This window comes from Phoenix dactylifera, chromosome 2, assembly GCF_051530095.1.
Source record: "Phoenix dactylifera cultivar Ajwa chromosome 2, Ajwa_hap1_PhDact_Kaust_v1.1, whole genome shotgun sequence".
In the NCBI taxonomy this organism is placed as follows: domain Eukaryota; kingdom Viridiplantae; phylum Streptophyta; class Magnoliopsida; order Arecales; family Arecaceae; genus Phoenix; species Phoenix dactylifera.
Window position 1 is genome coordinate 14,319,895 of NC_143191.1, and position 16,837 is coordinate 14,336,731.

At 36.0% G+C, this 16,837-nt stretch overlaps 2 protein-coding genes across 5 annotated transcripts; one reads left to right on the forward strand and one right to left on the reverse strand.

Annotated features, from left to right (window-relative positions):
• The first annotated feature begins 266 nt into the window (after positions 1-266).
• Positions 267-13,781, forward strand: HASPIN (Protein kinase superfamily protein). 2 transcript variants are annotated; one of them, XM_039119200.3, is made up of 15 exons: positions 267-469; positions 560-692; positions 789-863; positions 1,230-1,326; positions 1,417-2,057; positions 3,043-3,166; positions 3,245-3,360; positions 3,617-3,728; positions 3,880-3,972; positions 4,058-4,119; positions 4,220-4,350; positions 12,416-12,486; positions 12,570-12,622; positions 12,968-13,034; positions 13,155-13,781. In XM_039119200.3, exons 1-15 carry the CDS (start codon positions 454-456, stop codon positions 13,278-13,280), a joined length of 1,917 nt encoding a protein of 638 aa, XP_038975128.1. In that variant the 5' UTR covers positions 267-453; the 3' UTR covers positions 13,281-13,781. The 2 variants fall into 2 exon arrangements, with proteins under 2 accessions (XP_038975128.1, XP_038975127.1); XM_039119199.3 differs by having other exon boundaries at positions 285-469; positions 786-863; positions 13,155-13,743.
• Positions 13,782-14,297: 516 nt separating this feature from the next.
• LOC148714560 (uncharacterized) lies at positions 14,298-16,782 on the reverse strand. 3 transcript variants are annotated; one of them, XR_015975124.2, is made up of 6 exons: positions 16,528-16,780; positions 15,980-16,080; positions 15,705-15,825; positions 15,032-15,181; positions 14,609-14,890; positions 14,298-14,506 (listed from the first exon to the last, which is right to left on the reverse strand). XR_015975124.2 is itself a non-coding variant. In XM_088715437.2 (6 exons), the coding sequence occupies exons 2-6, from the start codon at positions 16,009-16,011 to the stop codon at positions 14,450-14,452; spliced, it is 495 nt and encodes a 164-aa protein (XP_088571563.1). In that variant the 5' UTR covers positions 16,012-16,080; positions 16,528-16,782; the 3' UTR covers positions 14,298-14,449. The 3 variants fall into 3 exon arrangements, 2 of the variants coding, with proteins under 2 accessions (XP_088571563.1, XP_088571562.1); XM_088715437.2 differs by having other exon boundaries at positions 14,756-14,890; positions 16,528-16,782; XM_088715436.2 differs by having other exon boundaries at positions 14,756-14,890; positions 15,980-16,062; positions 16,528-16,781.
• Positions 16,783-16,837: the final 55 nt, after the last annotated feature.

The window sequence follows — 16,837 nt, forward strand, 5'->3', positions numbered from 1 at the left end:
CGAAACAGAACTTACCTAGAAAGCCTCTAGGATACAGTATACAAGTGAGGGCTGGAGCTTGTCGCTGAATAGTTTGGGGCTATACGTTAGTTAATAAAGTAACAAACCATATATTTCACCCGTGAATTATGCTTGCACTTCTAGATTGTAGGGGTTTGCTTGAGTATGGCATTTGTTATAAAATAGTTAATGATCATGACTGAGTTGTCGGCAACTAGGAGAAAAGTTTAAAATGCAGAGTACTCTTCATATGCTTTTTGGGTCAGCAATGTGGCAATTGTTGGTGGTCCACTTGTGGTTGGCAGCCATTCCGGACCCCGGACCGTTTGGGTTGTGTGCCTTGAAGCCCTTAGACATTGGAGGGAAACCACTTTCAAAAACTCTCTCTCGCACCGAGGGTTCTTTACATCCCCCTCTTCTCCTCTCGCTCTGTCTATCCTCCTCTCTCTCGTCATGGCTTCTCGGAGAGGTAGCAACGGAAACCCTAATTTCTCCCTCTTGATCTTCTCTATTCGCCGAAGTCTTTCCATTTTCCCACCGTAATCTCCCTTCTCTCCAGGCACCGGAAGGGATCTCTGGGCGGAGATCACATCCCACGAAGAAGAACAGCAACAGCCACAACCTAAGACCCAAATCGCCGTGGTCTATGGGAGAAGAAGAGCAGAACCCTCGAATCCTAGAGACGTACAAATGTAGGCACAAATGGATCTCCGATCTCACTGGATTGTATGAGATTTCCTATCTTAATGCTAATTTTCGTTTTTTGGTATATTTTTGACTAAAAGAAGCCGATCAAGTAAGGATAACCGATTGAGTTTTGGGCCGAGCAAGAGGACTAGCTGGAACCGGTCCCTTTCCATCAGGTCTGCCTCGAAATACCGTCTTTTTGTCATTTATATTATCTTCATATGCTAAATTACTAGTAAAAGTGGTGCCTTTTGCTTTTACCTGTGCTTGAATTTAGGGCTCTTTATGATCTCTAAGATATCTGATTTGGAAATTAGTGCCTTTACTTTCGATTTTTCTTCTTAGGTTGTAAAATGATTAGTTCAAAACGGTGCTTGAATAGACGTTTGTATTGGTCTTAGGTTTTTGATTGGGAAGTTAGTAGCTCTAATTTACTATTTTTGAATCATGGCTAGATCGTTGGATTTTGTAGAAATATGATTTTATTTTCAATATGTGTTTCGATTAAGAAATTTCTGTTCATCCATTGTTTCTATCAATAGAGGAAGGGAAAGTATTGTTGTTGCTGCCGGGGTGAATCTTAGGCATCAACCTAACCAAAGAGGAGCACCAAGGAAACCGAAGCAGGGTCAACGTGCAGTATGACTTCAATTGCCAAACTATGCTTTTAAGATTGGATTAGTGGAGATGTTAACATGTTTTAGTTTGTTTTCATGACCTGTTTTACAGAAGAAGGCTGGGCAGGTGCCTCCAGATTTCACAAAGGAGAAGTCCTACTTCCAAGAAGTTGACTCCTTTGAGCTGTTGGAGGAAAGCCCTTCTCCCAAGCACTTTGGCACTTGGGTCATGGGCACAAAACAGGACACTATTGTGCATGATTTGCCCGCCATTTTGGAGAGATGGAGAATCTCCAAGCTTGCTTCTAAGTATGGGTCCTCTAAGCCACTGTTTAAGATTATGGAAACACCATTAATTCCCTCTGGGCAAAGTTCCAATGCTTTGATCGAAAAAACCCCGGAAAGGGCTTCATGGTCAAGGGTCACTTTGAATTTTACTTCTTCTCAGAGGAGCAATACTGCACAGCCTGCAGATGACAGTTTGAGCACAGACTTAAATGAGAATGGTGTCCTCACATCTTTTGATGCGCTTCACATAAAAGATGAAGGAAATTTGAGTGATATTGGTGAAGATGTGGAAACTAGGAGGGAAGGTGATGTAGGCGAAGAGCTAGAAGGACCAATAAAGAAGCATCAAGCTGCTTCACGCTTGACGTCATTGGGTGGTGAATGTTTGAGTGCATTCACCCAACTTCTAATGGTTTGCCAGCAGTCTGCTCCAGTAAGGCTATCAGATGTCTTCTCAACATATTGGTTGGTTCTACTGTCTTATTTTTAGTTACAAATATCTTATTCTGTTTCAAAACATGTTGGTATTTCTTCGTATAGAATTAATATATTTCAAATCATGTTTTTTAAAATATCAACATATCGATTGGTATTAATCAAAAAAGAAGGCATTCTTGTAAAAATCATGCTCAAATTTCAGATATGCTAATGCAGCAAAGAAAATCTAGGATTACCAAATAATGTGCAATCAAAAAACAAGCAACATGCATTCATTACCTATAATTAACTATATAGTAACCATCTTTTACACAGATATATAGTAAGTAAACTACTGGTCTTTAAAAACACACTCAAAATTCAAGCTTCTTCAGAAAGTTGCTTACGAGACAAAAGCAATTATCATCAGATCCTATGAACTCAGGCTGCACATATGAGTTGCTCAGGCCTATGTAAACTCTCAGTGTCTCGTAATGCAGCACCATGCCAATTTGGTGTGGCCACCAGACTGCATCTGCATATATGGGAATACATGAAACTGCCTAGACTGCATTCTAAATCACCATCATCAGTATTTAGAGATGTTTCTTGCTTAGTGCAATGAAATTCTGAAGTCATACATCACTACCCTGATAATAACTGTGTGTTCATAGACTGATGCAATGAGTTTGCTATATGACAATGAAAACAAACTGAATATTGGACATTTATTTTGCACAACTGCAAGCATATTATCTTTGTATAAGATGGAAGTTTCAATCTGATATTTTCATTGGTGGCAGTCACTACAAGATTTAATATTTGTTGCTGGAACTATTATCATATTGATGTGGACTTTTTTTATCATTTTATTCTTTCTATAAATAGAGCAGAATAGAGGAAAGGGATTCATGTAACTCGACCCAACTAGTTTGGGGTTAAGGCTTAGTTGAGTTGAGTTGAGTTTATTCTTTCTGTAAATAGATCATCTCAACCATGATCTACTGTAAATTCTGAAATTGTTTGAAAACAGTGACCCAAGTAGTATTGTCAAGATTGGTGAAGGTACATATGGAGAGGCCTTTAAAGCTGGTGACACTGTATGCAAAATAGTTCCCATTGATGGAGATTTACTGGTGAATGGAGAAGTTCAGAAGGTTTGTAGAGTACATCCCCTGATTACTATATGCCCATCAATATTTCCACTGTTTACTAATTTTATGTTGTCATAATAGAAATCTGAAGAAGTTCTAGAAGAAGTCATGCTTTCACTTACTCTGAATAGTTTAAGGGGACGACAAGGAGAAGCTAACAGTGAGAATGCATGCACAAGCTTCATAGAATCAAAAGAGTATGTTTCTAGCATATATTTTTTCAAGAACTGCTAGTATGCAATTAGTTGATTTGTGCATTCTTGGGTCAAAAAAATGGGATTTTCGCTCTGTTATTTTACATTCCTTTATAGGTAATAGAATTGACTGACAATTACAAATAACTGACATCATTTTATTCATCAGAACTATGTTTTGCAATTGTATTTATCAGTTCATATTCTTGTTTTTGGTGATAGTAATAATGGCAGTGATAGCATTATTTTTTCTCTTCAGCTTTCGTGTTTGCCAAGGTGCCTATGATGCTGGCTTAGTTAGTGCATGGGAAAACTGGGATGCAAAGCATGGTTCTGAAAATGATCATCCCAAGGAATTTTCAGAGGAACAGGTTTTCATTTTCTGAGTAATAAAGATTGTAGCAAACATTAGTGGCTCAATGTAACAGTAGATATCATAGTTGATTCCCTTTTTGTTTTTATGTATGCGTGCCTGTATTTATATATTTGCTGCTTAATTAACAAGATTAAAATCTGTTTCAGTGTTATATTGTTTTTGTACTTGCTGATGGTGGTAAGGATCTTGAAAGTTTTGTGCTGTTAAATTTTGATGAGGCTCGAGGTTTATTGGTGCAAGTAAGTTGCTAAAGATTTTCCTCATCGGGGTATCTTGTAACTGTTGACCTATCTGGGTTTACTGGTTTCATTTTGCTTGTTGCAGGTAACAGCTGCATTGGCTGTGGCAGAAACTGCATGCGAATTTGAACATCGAGACTTGCACTGGTCTAGTTGTGGCTCCAATTTATTTAGTTTAAAATTTGTGTTTCAATTATCAATTTTCTTTTTATTGTTTGCTCATGATAAATTTAAAATATTTTTGCAGGGGCAACATTCTTTTAACTCGCAATGAAGTTGCAACCATGAATTTCACTCTTCAAGGGAAGAAAATGAGTGCTAAGACATTTGGATTAACAGCATCGATTATTGATTTTACACTTTCTCGGATCAACACTGGTGAATTTTCTCCTTTAACTGTTGCATGCAAGAATATTGTATTTTTGAGCTTAGTAGCTACAGTGTTGCACCATGTATGGTTTCATGAAATCATTCCATGTCCGTTTCTAATTAGACTAAGTTCCTACTATCGGAGGTCCGACTTCCATAAATGCAACCATCATTCCTTACATGATCTAGTTTCTAGACTGTGTAACGCCACTGATTTAGGTTCTGAAGAGTACACTATAAGCACTAAGCAGTCATCTACTTGCAATAACCCCAGAGAAAAGAAGGAAAGAGGGGGGAGAAGGGGTAAAATTAATGAGTAACCTTCAATTAGATGTTTTATAATTGAGCCTGCTGGTCTTTATTTAAATTTGCAGGAATTAGTAGATGTATTAAACTTTGCACAACAATGGACCATAAAATAATATCTGGAGATAAGCTTAACTTTCATGAATTTATCAGATTTTTTACAACAATTGGGAGGTAATGTTTCTAAAATTTTGGTAGAATACCAGCTACGCTGTTTGCTTGTATAGTCAAAATAATTCTGTCTATTACATGGGGTAGAGGATATGTAGTTATGGGGTTTACCATGTTCCTTGCAACCTAATTAGCATGTGAAACTCTGGAGACAAGTCTACCTATTAGAAGAGATAATAAGTACAAGAACAAGGAAAAGGAAGTCAATCTTATTTTGAGCAATAATATAGTGGTAATGTGCCACCACCAAGGTCTGGACCTGGACCTCTCCCAAAAGAAAATCTTTAGGAGAAGGGTGCCAACCGAGTTAGTCGCCGTTGGCGAAAGAATTCAATCTTCCAATGAGGAAGTTCATTCCATTTTAGTTAAGCACATCTATTTAGATAGAGTAGGAAAAGTATGCCTATTGAAGAATGTTGCCCTTTTATCTCTCAAACAACATATCATATCTTATGTGTGATTGTGCATGTGTTTAAGAGTTGATTTTCGTATAATTACAAGCCAATTTCTGAAATTTTTTATTCTTCCCCCTCCCCCTCAATCTATGTAAGTCCATCATTAAAAGAAGATCTGAAATGAAAAGATGCAAATTTTTATTAGACGAATCTAAGTGGAATATAATAGAACTGTGTTGCAAACCCATTCTATTTGTTTTGTCCATAAAGCATTAGGTTTAGCTGAGAGCAAAGATGCAGCTAAAATGTTGACTGAAATAATATGAAATGACTGCTTATTATTGGAATTTTTCAATAGTAGCAATAATTTGTTTTTAGTCTCAGTGTTGCCAAAGGCACACCGGGTGCTCACCTAGTCCCTCAGGCAATGTGAGGAAGCCCCTAAGCACCTCAACAGTCCCAAGGTGAGGCGAGTTAACTGAGGTGACACCTAGGAGAAAGCGAATGGCATTTGGGCAAGCACCTCCCTAGTGTCCAACAATATTCTTCCTATCCCTTTTTTGCCCATTCTTTTAGACCTTCATTAGTTTTGGTTTGAGGTTTTTTTGTTCTATTGGAGTCCTTATAAATAAAGGGTTACTCTAGGGTGTTAAACGATTTTCTTTTTTGCATTATGTTTTGTTTAGAAATGTCAAACATCTTTTGGAAAGTGGTATTTTTCTATGATATTCTGAAAGATGTGAAATGCCATATCTAGTGTACAATAAAATTATGGTTTTTAATACTGAAACTTGAATTACTATTTGGATGATGCTTTTTTGTATTATTTTTTTTCAAATACTTATTATTTATTTTTAATACACTTATTGAACTTTGTTTTTAAATTAGCATGTTGATTTATTTTAGGTGAACACTTTTTTCAGTGCCTAGTGCCTTAGGCAGCATAGGACTCATGTTGCCTTAAGGGCACCATTTGTTTTTGACAACCATGCTTAGGCAAACCAAAGTGGGCTTCATACAGAAATTCAAGCTTGATAAGTTTGGATTAAGATAAAAACTTGTCATGTGTACGGTTACAACTGATTCATGGTAGCTATTAGGTGAAGATATTAGGAACTAGCTTGTCTCAATGTAATCTATATTTTATTGAATAAAAGTGATAATCAATCTCTGATGTGTGCACGGAGATGCAAGTGTAGGACATTTGGTGGTCCTCAAATTCTCATGTAAACATGGAAAAAAGAATAAGCATATTGAGCTCTCGCTGTAGTTTCAGAAAACCAAAAATTCCTGGTAACACCATTTTCTTTTCTTTTTTTCCTCATATCTGGAATATGAAAATATTTTAAATCTCCACTAGTAGTATGAAACTGTGGGGGGTTAAAATATTCAATAGTCCGTCCCAAAGTAGCTAAGCATATGTATCATGTTGAAACATCATGTATCATGGTCAAGCCAACAAGAAGCTGAAATGGTAGAATATATTTTTTTTGAGTACCTGCATGCATCAATACACAACTAGAGGTAACACAAATAATCAAGATTTTAAACAAATTTGCACTTAAAAAATAAAAACACATGTTAGTGCAAAAAGTTATATCATTACTGGCACCTGCATTATATATTCAAAAGAAATCTAAACCAAAATTGCCATCAACTAACAATGTATTGAAGTAAACAAAGGGAAAATATATGAAGCTTAAGTTACATTGAAAACTATGTCACACCATTTATAACTTTAATTTCATGATTGGGATTGACAAACATTCCCTTGTAGTCTGGCCACATGTTAACTTTTAATGACCTGTATCATGTCACATTCACTATGATGAAGTGGGTCACTTTATGATATCCACCCATATCATGCCTCATTTATGAGTTATTGTAGATATTCCATATTGGTATACATTATGAATCAACACTTCTATTCTCAGAAATTGTAGAAGAGGAGGGGTAGTTCCTTTTGTAAATTCATTGATCATTATTCCTTTCTCTCGTATATCCAATAATGGTCACCTTCTTTCACAAAAGTCCACGACATTTTCCTAACATTTACTTCCTTTTGTCATTATTCTTCTTGTTGTTATTTCATGTGGGTGGATGGAACAGTTCTTGGGGAAGAAGTTTCTTCCTTCTAGACAGAATCAAGTCAATTATTAAATAGGAGTGCAAAGTGGGTTGGCCCAATCCGTAAGCACTCATAGAAGTGCACGTTTTGCATGGGGCCAGGATGAAGTTATAGTGGCTTAGTCCCAGGAGCATTTAACTGGAGTTAAATCCAGTTCAAGCATAAGGCAGTCTTTTCTTTGTCCAATCTACAATTCCTACATTGACTGACTCAAATATAGCATACACGCAAAAGAACATATAATGAAAAAATTGAAAATGCACTTTATTTTATAGGGCAAAAAAATGACTATTCATTATTGCAATCAATCATGCTTTATTTCATATCTCATGGATGAAGATTCTTATATTCCAAAATCAGAAGCAAAGAAAAATCAAATAGCTCTTGATTCTTTTGTTCTCATTCCAATGTCTTTATATTTTTCAGTAATAACATTCATGTTACAATAAATTATAGATCCAATTCATCTCAACCCTGTGCCTTACCCATTTTAATAGGTTAAATAGATTATTGGAGTCTGTCTTCCTATCACAACATCAAAAAACAATATAATGACAACACAACTTAAAAGGAAATCTCCATTTATAAGCTTAGCTCCTGTATTTATAATTTTTAATCATGTGAGGGCCTGCCATCTAGGCACATTGCCTATTATCCAATTTACTTAGCCCATGATGCAGTTTCATTATAGATATTTGTCAAATTGTATATGGTAAGCCCTTTGTGATCAAGTTATCCTTTGGATTTATGGTTATATTACATCAGATTTTCCATATGGGCAGCGAATCTACATTTCACCCATGCCTTATATCTTAACTAAATGGCAAACATCTATCCTTCACGTTTGCATTGTTTCTTGGCAACATCACTTTTGCTTTGTCTGAGGGCTCTACTAGTGCCATATAAGGGACAAGTATGGTTATCTTCATGCCCAAATTCAAGAAAAGTGCATTGCTAGAGACATGACAATATGATTCCCAAGGGCATTTGTTGCAGCACAACCTTCCTATGATTATTATATCAACAAAACCTTAAAAAATAATATTTTAGAAAGTAATGCTCAAGTAACATTGTTGACCCATGGAATCACATCTGCTATCTAGCTTATCAGCAAATTTAGATCTAACTTTAACAAGCATTGTTAAATTTGAATCTAAGTATAGGATGTTGTGATATAGTTTCAAACCGGATTAGAATTAAGAGTCTTATAATATTGAAATAGCTCTATGATGCTTACACATGTACACACACCCCATGTGTTGATATACCATGTATCATGTATTCCTTAATATAAACGATGCAATTTAGGATATCTTGGGTGTATAATTGTGGGCTTTGGACTATAGAGAGATTGGTGGATCCATTCCCTTGAAACCTAAGCTAGCTTGGAGTTATGCACTGAAATATCTCAATTCATCCATTTTCCCAGCAAAATACATCCATCCATGTATTGTATCTCTTATCTTTATACAATAAAGGGGATGATAATACATTACTTAAATTATATTTAAGTAATTTTGGAATAAAATAAAAAAAACTGGAGACAGAGTTTAGATATGCAGAAATGAACTAAATTCTATTCGACGACTTGCTCCAAATGGATCCCCTCAATGCTCAGCTTGTTGATGAAGAATGCATTCAAACATGAAACAAAAATAAAGTGGGCATTCCCATATGTTTCATTTTTTCTGCGGAAGCAAAGAGCAGGGTTGAACAATTCTTGGTGCATGCAGTCATAATAGAACAAATTTTGGCTCATATAGTCATATTAAATCATGATAATTCTGTTCTATTGCTTGCATATCTAAAAAACAAATTATCATATAATGACCAAAGGGATTTTTTTCTGAAAGAAATTATAAAAATATGGTACAGGAATTTTCTTCGTTAGTAGAATATTTGAAGTTCACAACCTCTCCCTCCTTATCAAATGGTCTCCATATTAGCAACCAAACAATTTTAGTAATTTTGTCTTTTAAGTCTACATATGTGATTAGATAAAAGGAAACTACAGAAAATTTCAAAATCAGGTCCTTTAGATCCATTGATTACAAAACACACAGAAAACCAGGACTACTAACTTCAAAATCAATTCTGAATCCTTATTTTTTACAAAACATGGAATTATGACAAGAAAACAAGGTAAAAGATAAAAAACCAAATTTCGGAGGCTAAGATGCCTTTGGCACAGGCATATCTCGGCATATGGTGCATAACATACCCACCTCACATCGGTATGCCCCCAGACCTAGATATCACCCATGCTTGGTAGTTGATATGATGGTAATCAGAATATCTAGTACATTAGTATATAGTTTTATACTTATGCATTTTACATCTATGAATAGTTATATTTTTATCAAACTATTAAATGTTTGTTTAGAATAACAATATTCAACTAACTCTAACTTGCAGTGGGGATCCAAAACTGTAGCACAAGATAAGATCAAACTATACTCAGACCAATACTTGTTAAATTTAACTTGCATCTCTCTAACCATATCAACCATAAAATCATATGGGACATTAGTAGTCTCTATCAATTTTCTATGAATCTCTCACACCTCCCTAGAATAAATGTTCGATGTTGGATGCTTGCTAGCAGAAAACTGATTAGTCACATCATAAAACACTTTCAAAAACTTATGAAGAATAGCTATTTTTTTCCACTCTTCTTCGGATTTTAAAATTTTCATTGGTTTTCTAAGAATTTATAATTCTTTATCCATTTGATCTTTTACCCCTACCATTAATCAAAAGCAAAAGGTTCAAGCAATGAATATGATTTAAAATTATGTAATATATGCTTCATTTATTTTTTATACTTATTTTTCCATTTTCCTTGCCAAAACCTTAGTAACAAGTCTTGTACCTAGGCTAATGAATCTTCAAAATCTTTCCAGGAACTCGAACTTACATCTGCTTCCCAAGCGCTTCTTTACTTCAAGGGTTTTAGAAAACATCCGCTTCCCCACACTCACTCCCACTCCTGCACCTGTTCCCATTCTGACAACTAACACCATAAATCTAAAATAAGGATTGAGCCAAAAATGCCTTAAATTTTCAACATACCTGGCCCAACAGCCTGAGTCAAACTGCATCATTTAGCTTATAGGCATTTTCATTTGCAACCTTATTTTGAAACTCAAGTTGAAAGCATTGAGACCTCCAAAATCGGCAAATTGGAAACTCAGCAAAGCTGACTGAAAATAAGTTTACAAATAATGTAAAAATTGCTGAGGAAAATGAAAAGGAAAAAATTGTTTTAATTAGATGAAGATGGAAAATTAAATAACTATTAAGGAGAAAGTGCTTAAATAATATTACTAAGGCCAACTATGACTGACTTGGGGCCAAGTTAATCTAATCAAATGTTGCCTGGTGCAAATTAGGTTTGCTTAGGCCTTAAGTGCTTTAAGGAGAAATATTTTCAGCTTTAAGTAGATCAATATAACCAGATAAGATGTAAAGGCCTACCTTCTACCTGAATTTGTATCACAAAGGGTTCTACTTTTTTTCGAGCAAAAAGGATGGATCCTAGCAGACCTAGCCTTTTTTTTGGGCAACAAAAGCCTAGTAATTTATTAAAAGAGGAAGGATACAAGATGAATTAAAAAGAAGGAAAGAAAAGAAAATGGCAGAGAGAGAAAGGGACGAAAGATAAAGAGTTATAGAAGGGTGGAGCAAGGGAACATATTACAAGGGAGAAGGTGAAGGAAGCTCTAATGCAGTTAGAAAGGGTTTTAAATATTGAGATAAGCTAAATGGCCAGAGGAACATCATGTCTAATTAGGTGGCTTCTTCAGAACTTCTCATACGGCAATATAGACACCAAAATGAACATATAGTCTATCCTCAGTTGTATGCAATCTTTTTTTTTTGGCATAATGTTTGCATTAAAAAAAAATGATGCATGAAAATTGTTCATGAATTATGTTCATTGCCTTTCCTATAGGCAACATTTTTTGAAGTCATGCAAATTATGTTCTCCAAACCATGTAACAGAAAATATTCAGAGAAACTTGTCAGGGTTCAAAAGTGATGGAAGGCCCTAAAAGCACAGAAGAACTTGGATTTGTCTTGAAGTACATGATTCAAATATGCTGATAGATACCATCAATGGAAGTGGTGTCATGATGGGACCTAGCATACATACAATGCTAGGGCCAAAAAACCTGCTGAATGAGTTCAGGGAAATGATCAACTCTATTTACATACAAAGATAAAAGAGCAAAAGAAAAAGGTTTTGCATGTCTCTTATATTTTGATCTACAACTCAAAGAGAATGGTTGGAGTCTTTGATGCAACAGATCGAGAGAACTGCTTGCTTCTAAAATCACACACTACAAGCCAATACTGTAAATCTTGGAATAGAAGAGGATGATACGATGAGAAGTTGACATGATCTTGACCAAATGTACAGTAAGGAATTTTTCTTTGCAGTGAATATATTACCAGTAAATGTTTGATCAGAGAATATTTGCAAGACTTGTGGTGTTCATAGCACATAGTAACATTAATCCGGAGTATTCAGACACTGGAAGTTGTTGTTGCAAAGCACAATAAACGCTTTGGAAATGAATACTTAGTCTTAAAAGCTGTAAGAGCCCATTTGGTAGCGTATTTTGGTATCACATGAAATTTTCGAGAATGGGTTAAAATTTCCTCATTGAATTGATGACACCCAATACTGAATTTGAAGGACCTTGTAGAACTTGTATGCTCTCTAGACACAGCTTTCCTTTTCACAAATTATGCAAGGAAGGTTACTATGTCATGACATGTTAAGATTTGTTGCAATATGCCCATCAATTAGACATAATATTTATTTTCTGTGGGTATACATGTATTATATATTTTTGTAAAGAAAGCTTTTTAAGGTCTAGTGGTATGTCTTCCACCTCACTTCTATCTGAAATATCTGTCAATGCCCTGTGCAAAACTTGTGAGTGGAGCTATAGGAATGTGCTATTGACAATTGTACAACACTGTGCCTTCACAGAATTTCCTACTATGGTTATTGATGCACTATAAATGTCAAGGAAATTAGTAATTTTGTTTATGTTTTTAACAGGGGAAGCTATACTGTTTCTTGACTTATCTGCTGATCCTGGTCTCTTTGAGGGTCCGAAAGGAGATAAACAGGTGACATTAGCACTATATATTGACCTTATATTATTTCTGGACCCTGTCTGCCATCCTCTTAACTGATTCTTATCTGCTTGCAGTCAGAAACATATCGAAAAATGAAAGAAGTAACTGAAGAGTTCTGGGAGGGAAGGTAATGCTCACCTTTATACCCATAACTTACAGAATGCACACAATCAATTTGAATTACAAGGAAGCACCATATCTTATACGGCCTTCGGTCTTCTCAAGGCTCATAATTTTTTTTTTTTTATTGTGGTGATTATAGTTTAATAGTGACCCCAGTTCAATAACATCTAAAATAGAAATAAAAGGGAAAAATGCAATTGATATGTGATATACGACTGCATATTTATGAAGAAAATATTATAATCTAACGACAACCTGGACCTAGGAGGTTGTCTTGTTTTGGCCTTTTACCAAGTTTTCTTTTGCAAATGAGTCTAATAATATTTATTATGAATATTTGATCTTGCAGTTTCCCAAAGACAAATGTCCTTTGGTTAGTGTATCTGGTAGACCTTTTATTGACAAAGAAATCCTTTGTAAGTTTGAATTATCTAAACTTTTTTACTTTTAAGATTCGTGGATGAGCTAACTTCACAGTGTGGAGCCCACAATATGCCGACACTCTAACTGGTTATCATGCATTTTGTCTTTGCCAGAAACGAGCAGCAAAGGATGAGAGGGAACTTCGATCATTCAAAAAGCGATTAAACTCATACGAGTCTGCTAAAGATTCTCTTTCTGATCCCTTCTTCAGTGATTTATTGTTTGATCGCTTGTTATGAGCTCAAAGAAGCGCGCGCGCGCACACACACACACACAGAGAGAGAGAGAGAGAGAGAGATCAAACAGATTTGAATAAAGCACAAAATTAGAATGGTAAATCTGTTAGTACAAAATCATGAATTTATCCTCAAGATGCAATTTGGCAACTGGATCAATCCTTTGGCTAGTTCCAAAGAGCAGCTGAAGTAAAATTAGGTTTATGTGCTCTTCAAATGCAATTTGCCTCAGATAGTTACAGTACGAAGATGACGAGACTTAGTTGAACCCCGGGCATCTCCCCAAGGGCTTTGATTTTTCAAGGGATGCAGCAGTTGGAATTGCATTGTCAGCTACAAGTATTTCCGTTTTGTACCTGTAGATTATTAAGTTATATCCATAAGCATATGTATTGTCCATTCACCTGAATATCATAACAAATTAATTCTGTGACTAAGACTGCTACAAGTGTTTCTTTTTTGTAAATCATGTTGTTGAACATACATTATCTAAAGCTTCTTAGATATCTATAGTACTCACACTACAAGAAATCTCATCTTTCCCGGCGCTTTTTATAATCTTTACCGACGCTTATAAGCGTCGGCTAAAGTTCCCGCAACGCAAACAGAAGCGTCGTAAAAGCGTTGGCGATACCGGAGTGGCAAATATTTTTGCCGACGCCAATAGAAAGCGTCGGCAAAAACAGGGCTTTCCCGACGCTAATGAAAGCGTCGGCAAATTGAGATTCGCCGACGCTTTAAAGCGTCAGGAAAGTCCAAAAAAAGCCTGGGTTTTCGCCGACGCTTTAAAGCGTCGGTAAAACCATGCTATAAAGACGCTTGTATAGCGTCGCCTAAAGATATTTTTACCGACGCTTTTTAAGCGTCGGCGATGGCGTGCCAGCCCGTGCCAAAGATTGTTTTTAACGACGCTTTAAAGCGTCGGGAGTAGATTTTTTTTAAAAAAAAAAGAAACAAAAGCATATTAAAAAACATATTATAGCAATATGAACCTGCATTACATTTACATCAAGACAAATATACAGATCATTCGAAACATTCATATTGTCATATAAGATTAAATTTACATAAGTTTAGAATTACAAATATGAACCTGCATTACATTTACAATGTATTTTGAAAAATATAAGAAAGATACATATAAAACTCATTAAATAACAGTCTAAAAAATATCAGGGACTGCATTCAGCCCCATCATCATCTCTGCGAGCTGTTGAAGTATCAGGAACCTAAAAAAAAAAAAAGAAACTTTAGAAGTTAGGAATATGAAAATCATTAACTCATGCAAAATAATAATTATGTATAGTCATCAAATACATATAGTTATTTACCTGAGGAGGGAGAAATCGCTGAATATATTTAAACCCTCAATATGGAAAATGATTGAAGAAAACTATTTCCCTTTCCCACTTGATCTACACTTTTTTTGGGGGAAAACCCTTCTCACTCTTCTAACATACCTAATAAAGGTTTTATACCTTCATAGACCTCATTTCTTCTAGTGCTGCAAGTATGTCCATATCTCTCTTTGAATCCACTGCTCTGTTTTCCAGTGACTTCATCGCATCCCCCATCTCTTCAGCAGCTCTTTTCTTCTTCTCTTTTTCTACTGCCTGGTGAAAGCACAACATAAGATATTGGAATTGAAACCACAATTCTATTGCGAAAATATCAAATATCAAGAATACCCCAGAACATGTACTAGTCAAACCCAGCAATATAACATGCTACGGAGCATTATGTAAATCACTCACTTCGTCCTCTTCCCGCCAAGGCTCAAAATTTCGGGATGCTCCCGATGCAACAACATAGTCCGAATTCTGAGGATCTGTTTTGAATGCAATTTCAGCCGAGCATCTGGTGCATTTGAAGTAGAACCGAAAAATCTGAATTCCCAGATAAGTCTGCAGGATGCCAATCAAAATTCCAAACATCAATCTCAGTTCCTCATCAAATGTGCAATAAAATTGAACTTTTCAACCAAACATTAACCAAATAAAGAATTCCTGAAATTTAACACCATCGATAATGTTAATCTGAAGATAATTTATATTTCAGGTTACCTTGTTCCTCAAAATCTATGAAATTACAGTATCAGAGTATAGGCATTTCGACCCAGCTAAGATAAATCTATGCCCTCTTTCTTGCTTATCAGTGAAACTAAAATGCTCACTTTCTGGAAATTAATTTCCGACCCTAAGTTGTAGCAGGAAGAGGAGAATAAATGTAAAGAAAGCATGCTGTATAGATCCCAACTTTCCAAACCACTGATCTACATTACCATGAAATAAAAGATTCTCCAACCCTCTCAAAGATGGTCAGCGCAGCAACTAAGATCCTAGAAAAATGAATAAGAATTCAAAACTCTCTTTTTAGTCACAAGTAACTACTAGAAGCAAGATAGAATTGAAAAATGAAATCCTTTACCTGACAAGTAGCAAGAACGTACCAATACTGACACCAGAATCTCAGCTGCTCAATCTCCGGCTTGTTCAACTCCACAGTTTTGAAGCATTCATATGCCGGATAAGCATAGCCAAGAACCAACCTATAGACAGAAACGCTCTGAGTTCTCATCTAAATTCACTTTCTTGAAAAGGATTTCTGAAGACAAGTAACATAACAGATAAAACGAAGATCTACTGTCCGGATGTAATGTTACAGCCAGAAAACTAAAACTAATTCAAGACAGGATTACTTACGCCAAGGATCTTGTAACAAAATTTGCCATCATTTTGATCCGACAAACATGTACAAAGTTAGGACCACTCTCTCAACCAGCCCCCTGTAGCAACCCCAAAGACTAGAAATCAAGGAAAAAGAAAACCGACATCATAATTATATCAACAGACGCAGATCAACGTTCTGCGTTCCTCAGATCATTTGAAGTATATACATACCAGAAAATCGAACAAAAAGTTTATAGGAAAACAAGAAAACAGAGTGCAACGAAATCAGACCAACAAAACCCCAGAAAACGAGGAAGATCCGTACAGAAAAACCTGGGTTTAAAGATCCGACTGAAATCAACACCAGATACTTCCACATTACATAATCCGAGCCGAAAGCCACCTATTTCCATCGGCAAAGAGAAAGAAAACCCTTAAAACTGATCAAGAAAATAGGAAATCCAAAATCAGCATAACAACCAGAAAAGAACCCTTATTTGGTTCGAAAATCCGAGAAGAAACGCAAGATTACGCCGATTTAATTCCAAGAAGACCAAAGGAATGGGGGTAAAGATCCATACCTTTCCGAGATCACCCGCTCGCTCGAGGGGAAGAGGAAGACAAAATCCTTCTAATGAAGCGACAACGATAAAAGAAGCCCGAGCTTTCAAGGGTACGAAATAGAGCCAGCGAGAGCTTTTTTTACCGTCCGCCTTCTCTTCTTTAAAAGCCACAGAACGGCGAGCCAGCGAGAGAGCGAGAGAGAGAGAGAGAGAGAGAGAGCGCTCGTCGCCTCGCCCCCACCCGGCCGTCTCGATATGACCAAGCTGGGACTGGCTGGTGCTTGGTTCCTTATTAGTTGGGATCTATACAGCATGCTAAGAATTTCCG

Excerpts from the sequence above, each read along its gene's own strand:
- HASPIN (XM_039119199.3), top strand. Across the intron at positions 3,973-4,057 it reads CTCGAGGTTTATTGGTGCAA|GTAACAGCTGCATTGGCTGT; the intron begins GTAAGTTGCTAA and ends TGCTTGTTGCAG. Across the intron at positions 13,035-13,154 it reads TATTGACAAAGAAATCCTTT|AAACGAGCAGCAAAGGATGA; the intron begins GTAAGTTTGAAT and ends TGTCTTTGCCAG.
- LOC148714560 (XM_088715437.2), bottom strand. The coding sequence starts at position 16,011 with ATGATGGCAAATTTTGTTACAAGATCCTTGGC. Across the intron at positions 15,826-15,979 it reads TTTGTTACAAGATCCTTGGC|GTTGGTTCTTGGCTATGCTT; the intron begins GTAAGTAATCCT and ends TTCTGTCTATAG. Across the intron at positions 15,182-15,704 it reads ACGTTCTTGCTACTTGTCAG|ACTTATCTGGGAATTCAGAT; the intron begins GTAAAGGATTTC and ends GGCATCCTGCAG.